Below are 9825 nucleotides of genomic sequence, written 5' to 3'. Positions count from 1 at the left end.
AACTCTGCATTACTTGTGAGATTTTCATCCTGTCAATAAACTGTTATTGTATTGCCTCCACTAATATCTTGTTCCCCACTACACATTCATAATCTACAATTTTCCGTATGTCTTTTTTCACACATGAATACATCAGATGAATGCAGCAACCAAGATTTTAGTATCTTATTTTTCTGAAATACAAATGATCTGATAGTCTCCAGCTACTCATGCCATCACTGGTGGTATTACTGTCGTTGCTTCTCTCTATTTTTTGTCAAATGTTGAATAAATAAAATTCTACTCTTTTTAAACCTTCGTTTCTCCTGTACTTGCAAAGAATGAAGTTTAACATCATCAATGAATTGATTAGATGTCATGTATCTTAATGTCACTTGTGTGAGCAAACAGTTAATTACTGAAAGAGACCTGATTTCTTCGTTTTCTCTAATTACATATATATGAAGGAACAGGATTAATAAATTTAAAATTGAGTCCTGGATTATCTCATAGCTGCACTTTGCTTGGACACACAATACTTCTTGTTAAAATATTACAGCTGAATTTATTTTAAGGTGAGGTGCATATTGTTTGTTTGGAAATCTCAGTTTCAAGTAGACAGTCTCCTAAGGATAAGTGCAACTGGTAACAAAACAGCACAATATCCATCATGTTCTAATGAGATCACATACAAAACATGTTCAGTTACTGGACAGATCGTATCAGTAATCACTCCATAAACCAGTATCTAGTTGTCTGATACAACAGAACTTGAATTGTAGAGGATGATGTGAAGTAAAACTTCAATCATCATCAGTTAAACTTCCCGCGACATTTGAATGCAGTCCCTTCAACTTTTGCTATTTCTCCAGGCTTTGTGTTGAGTGAAACACGACTCTGAAAAGAAGAAAACACAACATTAAGTTCTTGATCCCCTGCTAGTCAAAATCTGAATTACTGATTATAATATAAACACAGCTTTTACTTTTGCACTATATCAGTTGTTCTAAATTGCATAAACACTATAAAGGTATGACTGTTAAATAGTGAGCCTGAGCACCTCACATTGTGACAGTCACATGGGATGAGTTTGGTTTTGGAATGTAGTTGACCTGTCTAGTCTGGAACTATCAATCATCATTTTGTTTTTCTGTCTGTTTTAGTTTGTTTTGACCATTGTTTATAGGGGACACTATTACAAAGTAGCACCGCAAACTTGGTTGGTTTAAATGCCAAGCAAAATATCAGCCTCCAACTTCTTGTGTAATTAAAAATTTGGCAATCGAATGTTTTCAAACATTAAAGGTGTTTAGTTATAATGCTATATCATATGTATAATTACTTCAATGACACAAATGGTTTTCTGATTGTCAAGAAGAGGTCGAATATCCTGGTCAATTTGTCTCTGCAAGAACTGACGAAAACAGTCAGAAAATTAATGACACTGTGCAGGAAGACCAGTGTAACCCTTTGTATGATCACCAATTAAGGTGAACAATACTAGAGAGACAGTAAGACAAAATTTGCATAGTGAACTAAATATAACACAAGTTTCTGCAAAAAATGGTCTTGAAAACCCACAATCGGGAACAAATTTGCTCTGATACTACAGAAGAACTCAGAGAACCAGACTTGCTCACAAATGCCATTACAGGACATGAAACATGAATTTTTTATTATGATGCAGAAGCAAAGTGTCTGGTGATTCATTGGAAGACCCCCTGTCAAGAATTAAAAAAAAAAAATAGTGCAAATGAGCAAGTGAGAACCAAAGGTAAGGCTGATCATCTCTTTTTCTAATTCTGTTTCTTCAATATCACAGCCTGAGAGTCAAGCCATTAATCAGAAATCATACAAACAACTAATCAAGCTGAGGATAAAAAAATAAAATAAATGGATATGTGGAACAGGGAGACAACCACTGAGCTACAACATTAAAATGTAAAAAAATCCTTTTTCAAAAAAAAATCTTTTAACTGCCTAGATTGCTTAAATATATGAAAATTAAAATATTATGACTAGACTAGTTTAAGATGTTCGTGCCACCATCTTCAGATCAGTCAACAGGCACAAGAACAGAAAATCACCATAGAAAAAAAATATTATGAAGCAGTCTTCAAGCTTCTCACGTTTGAAGGAAAAACAAATACATAAACATATCACTCATAGCAAAAATGTCAGTATATGAAGTATAGAATGAATACTATATATAAATCATGTCTGAACTGAACTAAATGCAAACTCAAAGTGCTACACCAAATGAAAATTTTTAAACAGACTATGCTTATGTGAGACGTAGGTTGAACAAAAACTATATGTACCAGTAAAAACCGTATCATGCAGTAACTTGCATTTGTATAAGAGGCGAGTTCAGGGGGAAAAAAGATTTTTTTAGTTGTAACAGCACAATAAAAATTAGGCTGGTTCTACACCTGTAGAAATATACAAACCAGACAAATATACAGTACATAGTACAACATTAAATCAGAAGTTAAAAGCTGTGACAAAATTAAAAGGAAGATCATACCATAGGGCATAAAATAAGACAAAAATTTTTGCCAAGGAGATTGTATGTTTTTGCAGCATCTTCCTACAGGCAAAGAATTTTGATGTTGCTGTTACCACTAAATTTCCTATTTAACCTGCCTCTTTTACTACATGTCCACCAGTATGGCTGTGGTGCATGGCACATTCAACTACAGTGCCGTTCAGCAGCTCCAGGCCCTTCCACCTGAGGCCGCCGACACAGGACGGTGTCTCAGCAACTTGCAGGTGAATTTCCTTAATATTTTCTTGCACCAGTTCCAACCAGTCTCTCTCTTACTTGTTACCAAACTGTAATATTCTGATTACATTAATCACGTCACACCCTGACATAAATATAAATTGTTGGTTTTTTGTAAACACATTTCTCACTGTGTTTGGAGTGGCGACAAGAAGAACTTTTGTGTGCCCAAGGTGAGTGAGTGTTTTTTTCATATAATTTCTCCATGGAAGTGATACTTCAATCACTTCTCCACCCAGCAGCAACTTGCTACAGCCACTTTGGAAAACCTCGTGGCTATGTTGACTGTTCCATCTAAGGTGCATTTACTGCTGTTTCTGCCATGTGACAACTTTGCTAAAGATTGGGAAGCTTACAAAAAATGGCTCTACCAACACTTTGCTGCATTCAGGGTGACAAACCAGGATATCTGTAAGGCTTTGTGTTGTAGTGGATTTCTCCTCATGTGTATCAGTTGTGCCAGTTGGCCCCTTGCAGAAATCGGGCTCACTCTCCTTTGATGAAATGTGGAATTTGTTGTCTTCTTATCATCATACGTGCACCCATGTTATTAGTACTTGCATAGTGTTTTACCAGTGCTGCAAGAAACCACATCAGTATTATCAGCCTCGGGCAGCGGAGCTACAGGGTCTGAATTGTAAGTGTTGTTGTATTGCTAAATGCTCTAACGAAACATACTCCAACTCCATGGTTCATGACATGATCTTCTGCCTCACACTGGATGAAGAAGTTCATCAGTGTGTGCTTCAATATGAAAATCAGACATTGAATACAAGATGTTATGGACGTTGCTCAATCTAGTGAGGTCAGCCCCGCAGCAAGCCACCAAACTGGGGCATTGCGGGAAATCGCAATCACTGACAATGAACCACAACAGTGCGTAGCAACAGGCTCACCGAGCAAAGAGGAAGTCAGTGCTGTGCAAACCAGGACACTTGTCCACAATGGACAACCCTACCAGTAGTCACAACAAGGACAATAGCTGGTACTTCCATCATGTGCCTCTTGTTTTGTGCATAATGAAAGGGGTGCATCCTCCAGGCAGTGGACATCATGTCACAAATGTTGCAAGAAAGGCTGCATTACGTCAGTTTGTTGTTCTCAGCCTTCCTCCAAACAAATGGATGTGGACATTAATTCTATTTCATCACTGTCTACAAGTCACAATAAGCTCTTTATTGGAATGTTTTTGATGAACAAACCATTGTCACTGCAAGTGGACACTGGAGTGGCTGTTTCGCCCCTCAACTCTCAAATGTATGTATGGCTGCGCACCCCAAAGTAGGCTCTCATCACACACTGTCTGTAAGTTACAATAAACAGCATATTCCTATTCTTAGTCAATTTACTGCCACCATGGCATACAAATCGGTAGTCCATCCTATCACATACTTCATTGTTAGCAATCCCTGTTAACGGTTATTAGCAATTTTCTATTACAGTCTCTGGGCAACCTGTGTCGGGCCGGGTTCCTTATCAAGCCCTGGATTCATTGTGCTTTGAATTTTTGGTTTTGTTTTCTGAGAGTTTAGGGTGTGCGAACAATTTCGTGGCACAAGTCATGCTTCAACCTCCAGCTCGGTCATGCTTTTTCCGGGTGTGGTCCATACCTGTGTCCTTATGCAAAAATGTAAAGTCTGAAGTAGATCAGTTGATGTCGTCCACCGTTGTTCAACCGGTTCCAACAAGTGAGTGGGCTACTCTGTTAGTGATTGTGAAAAAAATTGTCGAGTTAGCTCCACTTTCCAGTTACTTTAAAGTTACCAAAATGCAGAGTATGTTATTGACACTTAACCTTTGCCTCAAACTGATGAGTTACTTGCAAAATTGGCTGGGGCCAATTCTTTCCCAAAACTGACTTAGCCGAAGCCTACTTGCAAGTTCTATTACATGATGCACTGAAACATTTGCTTGTTGTGAACACACCTTTTGGTCTTTATCAACATCAACATTTAATATTTGGGGTGGTTAATGCCCCAGCTATATTTCAAGAGTTTTTGGAGCAGGTTCTGGCTTATGTCCCTTGATGCATCAGTTACCTTGATGATACAGTCATCACTGGCACTATGATAGAAGAACACATACGTAACCCCTGTTGTTTCTTTACTCTTATGCACCACGCAGGCCTTAAGTATAGTCTTAATAAGTCCCAGTTTTTTCAATGCTCTGTTATTTATCTCAAACATGAACTTTCCAGGCAGGATGTTTGACCACTAGTACAGTATGTTGCCACTATTATGCCTTTGCCTCATCCAACCAATTTGCAGGAACTGCATACATTCCTTGGTAAAACAGAATATTATCACAGGTTTCTTCTGGGTGCAGCCACTTTGGCTCACCCTCTGCACCAGATGCTTCATAAAAATGTTCCTCAAAATCAAGTTACACTCCTTTAGTTCCAGTATGGAGTGGGAGCAGTTCACGAGGATGGCTCTGAGCAACCTACTGCATTTGCATCTAAAACACTCATCATGGCTCAGCAACACTATTCACAGGTAGAAAAAGAATCCCTTGTGATTGCTTATGCTGTCAGAAAATTTAATCTATTCTTATGTTGTATTAAATTCCACTTAGTCACAGATTATAAACATTTAGTTTCCTTGTTTCACACTTTGGCTGCCTTACCCAACAAAGCCGCTCATTGCCTTCAATGTTGGGACTTTTATTTTGTCGAGGTATAATTATGTGATCCATTTTCCACCCTATGTCACAACACACAAATGTGGACGCATGGCCTTAGCTTCACATGCAATCCGATCCGTTGTTTGATCAGGAAGAACAGTTGTTTTTTCTCCTTGACAAGGAAGCAAAAGAGACTGTTGATGGTTTACCCATTACCAGCTCCGCGACCGCATCAATGGTAGCTGCAGAAGACACAGTGCTTAAACAAGACTTGTACATAATATGTGGCCTGACTATGCACTGAGCCGGGCACCAGTCCCATAGCAAAACTTGTAAGCTTCCCGTTGTCATATTTCTCTGATGAGTGGGGTCATTCTCTTGTCGACGGAAGGGGGTATTCTCAGTGTTGTGATTTCTGTACAGCTGTGCAGAGGAGGTTATCATTCTGCTAAATCAAGGTCACTGCGGGGCCTCCCACACTAAAATTTCCCATTAGGCACATATTCTGGCCTGGCGTTAATTGCAAACTGGAGCACCTGGCCACGGCCAGTTGCCAGTGTTCCAAATAACAGCTGGCAATGCATGCCGTGTTTTTTCCTTAGCCAGCAGCCACACTACCTTGGTAACTAATCTGTATCGATTTTGGTGGATCTATATTAGACACTTTTTTGACTGTTGGTTGTTGATGCTTTTTTCAAGTTTCCTTTTGCTGTTCATTGTCCATCTACTATAGCAGAAGCAAGGTGCCGTCAGCGATTTTTTCTAGCAAAGATGTGCCTCGTATGGTAGTTTCAGATAATGGTCCTCAATTTGTGGATCAATCCTTTAAATATTTTCCACAATAGCATCTGCCATGTCACAGCACACCTTTTTGTCCACAATCCAATGGCGAGACAGAACACTCTGTGCAGAACTTAAAAACACGAATGCTTTAATTCTTGAAGTTTTCCCGGCGTACTGAATATTCTACGAGGTTTTGGGTTTGCAGCCAGATCGTGTTGACTTCTTGCCACAATATTTCAGATGGCACCAATCCAGCCACCTTCAGGTGACCATCCGCCACTGGAGTCTGCTTACCTTTTGGGATTCAGTAATTAGAGAGTCTGTGGAAATTCATCTAGCACAAAATCTTGTTAATTGGGATGACAGCTTTCAACTGGACAATGCTTAGGACCCAGTGATCTCTTTAATATCTTCAAGGAGAAAACATTTTATTCATAATGGCATGTCTAGGAAACATCTGACGTTTGTTTTCAGCAACATGAGCGTGCATTCCAACAGAGAGTGGAGACGTAGTTTCACCTTTATGCATGCGCCTGCGCACCACAGGTGGAACAGTATTTGCAGAAAGCGTTGATATTGACAGAGGACGCTCCTGTCATGGCCACCAATGCGCATGCGTTTCCACACCAATTTTTGCTATAAAGTTGATACCATGAACTATCAGACTCCAGTGGTGGACATTCACTTGATAATGGCTGGACAGTTGCCAGCAGAAATACTGTAGCAAGAACTCAACATGATCTGGCTACAATCCCGAAACCTCATAGAATATGCCAATGCTTCAGTTTGTCACGAAACTCCTGGTGGAAGATGCTCCTACAGTTTTTATCAGTTCTTACAGAAAGACTCCAATTGGGGACAAGAGCCCAGCTTAGCTCTTGAACAGCTGGCAGCTGTGGATGCAGCTCCATCTCCCATTCCTGGGCAGGCGTCCTGCAGCGACACTGAGGCGTCATGTCTACATAAGTAAGAGACGGAAGTGAGCAGATAATGAGAATGAGTCATGGTTATCGCATGACAGACTTTTTCTGATACAATAACTAGCTGCAAGAAGTCACGATTGTGGCCAAAAAGTGTCAACACCTGATGCATTATGAAATTATCAAGTAGTTATATTTTGGAAATGAAACTGATCTATTGTCACTATTATGACTTTCATTAATTATTGTTAATTTGATTTGTTTATTAGTGTGAATGATGGTGTGAATGTACAATAAGATAATAAATGAATGTTGTTACATCTATTAACTGAGTATGCATTAGCATGAGAACTGTGTACAAACAATGAGTTGTACTCAGGGGGAATTGGAAATTCAACTAGCCAACTAGCCAGTTTATGGAACTGCAGAAATAAGAAATACAGGGTGTACATAAAGTCTGGAAACACTTTCAATTATTTACTTAACGAGAACTAAATATATTACAGATGTCATACATATAGCATTTTGAAGAGAAACTCTGAAGATTTTTTTTTTACAAACATTTGACATGCAAACCATGAGTGACCTAGCAGACATCAATACGGTAATCGAATTCTTACCATACCCGTCCCAGCATGGCATCATCGACAGTGGCAGTCGCTTCCCGTATTCTCTCCTAGAGCTCTCTACATCACATGGTAGAAGCGGTACATACACCAGATCTTTAATGTGTCCCCACAGAAAAAAGTCACATGGAGTGAGACCTGGTGATCGGGGAGGCCATTTCATGAAACAGCTCTCTCCTTCTGTAGCACAGCTGATCCATCGATGCAGCAGCTCCATGTTCAAGTACCCACAAACTTCACGATCAAAATGGGGCGGAGACCCATCCTGCTGAAAGATGAACGGAGAGTCCGATTGCATTTGGGGCATCAGCCATTGCTGCAACATGTCCAAGTAGGAATATCCAGTGACAGTGTTCTTGGCGAAGAAGAATGACCTGTACAGTTTCGACATGATAAGGCATAAAAAACATTTACCTTTGGGGAATCATGCTCAAATTAAATGCATTCATGTGGGTGCTTTGTACCCCAGATTTGACAGTTATGCCTGTTCACTTTCCCATTAGTGTGAAAGGTGACTTCGACACTAAAAATTAAGCAATCAACAATGCCATCCCCATCCTCATTCAATTGTTGCAACTGCGAACAAAACTCAAAACGCTTGTCTTTGTCATCGTCACTGAGCTTCTGCACTAGCTCCATTTTGAATGGTTTCATATACAGCTTCTGTCACAGGACTTTCCACACTGTCATTAGAGCTATTTCAAGTTCACAGGACGTACAATGCACCGATTTCTTTGGACACCTTATGAATGTCTCTCGTACGCACTCGACATTAACTTCACTCACACTGTGATGTCCGCTTCTCTTTGCCGGGCACAAGCAACCTGTTGTAATGAATTTGTTGTGCCAGTGGTAAATGGCCTTTCTTGTTGGTAGCTTCTTACCGTATTTGGTTCTAAACATCCGCTGAACAGCTGTAGCACACTTGTTTTTGTCGAACTCCAACACACAGAAAGCTCGCTCTGCAGCTAAACTCGTCATGTTTGCGACTAGAGCTGACTAACTGCAAATTACCAAACTAGGCTATGGCGGTATACTTAAATAAAAAACTTTCAGGTTTTCTATACAATGTTTGGTTCTTGTGCAGTAAATAACTGAAAGTGTTCCCGGACATTATTAGTACACCCTGTATTTTATGATAATTCTATTATTTAAAGGAGGATTTATTTTTATAACTGTGGATTTTCTAAATTGGTTCATTTAGTAAATTATTCAAGAAAGCTATTAAGTTGTGACTGGTCAAAGGTAAAAGTTGCAGGATTTCGCAGTTTAACACTAATATGGGATTGGCTATGATGTGTATCAGTCGATCAGACAACAGTACGTTCGCATGAATTTTGTGGGTTAAAGAATTGCTTTGTGAAGGCTAATGAGTCAGTTTAGAGCTCATTCATCATCATGTTAAGATGCAGATACAAGCAGCTCTGAATAGGTGTGATAATTTTGCAGAGTAATGATTAAAACATGAGTGTGGAATGCCGCAAAATGGGTGTGAATGTGTGAGAAAAACAAACACCGAAATTCCAATTTTAATATGTAAAATGTGACTTTTCAATAACTAAAATCCATGCAGCACGTTATACAAGCTGTGACCGCAAAGTGAACATTTGTAGTGGTGAAACTGTGCAATATCTGAGCGAGCATTCTGTCACAGAAAATCCATTTGTACTCCTTTCTGGTATTATATTTGGGTCGATGCCATAAGCTGGCTATTACAAACGTCTATGATTGCATGTGAGTGTTAAAATTAGAACTCAACATTAGGACAGGCTTAGCAGTGTTTTTGTATCAATAAGTGCTAACATATTGAACTTTTCACTCATAAACTACCATTCAATTAATCGCTCAGTTAACCTGATACTAAAAAATAATTGTTGCACCCACTAGATTCATATAATACCACTAGTTCTACAACAGCTTTTCCAATAGAAGAACATCATTCATTTTTAACAGGGAAGGCATGTAGACCAGACAGCAGAAGAAGAAATCTTCCATTAAGTGAGTGGACACTTTCTTAAGAGAAGCAAAATTAATCATGCCATTACATGACGTCATCATGATTTGCACCTAGCACTCCAGTCTGAAACTGAGGGTTTGGATGACACCTGCA

General features: G+C 39.3%; 1 protein-coding gene across 2 annotated transcripts in view; it reads right to left on the bottom strand.

Annotated features, from left to right (window-relative positions):
* Window positions 1-336: 336 nt before the first annotated feature.
* Window positions 337-9825, bottom strand: part of LOC126458003 (threonine aspartase 1) — a 45512-nt gene continuing 36023 nt past the window's right edge. Inside the window, exon 8 of one of the 2 annotated variants that reach the window (XM_050094778.1) lies at window positions 337-876. In XM_050094778.1, coding sequence (XP_049950735.1) covers window positions 793-876 — 84 coding nt within the window. In that variant the 3' untranslated portion in view covers window positions 337-792. The remainder of the gene's footprint in view (window positions 877-9825) is intronic. The other variant, XM_050094777.1, reaches the window with a different exon arrangement.

This window comes from Schistocerca serialis, chromosome 2, assembly GCF_023864345.2.
Source record: "Schistocerca serialis cubense isolate TAMUIC-IGC-003099 chromosome 2, iqSchSeri2.2, whole genome shotgun sequence".
Lineage (NCBI taxonomy): Eukaryota > Metazoa > Arthropoda > Insecta > Orthoptera > Acrididae > Schistocerca > Schistocerca serialis.
This window is presented reverse-complemented; position numbering and strand designations above follow the sequence as displayed.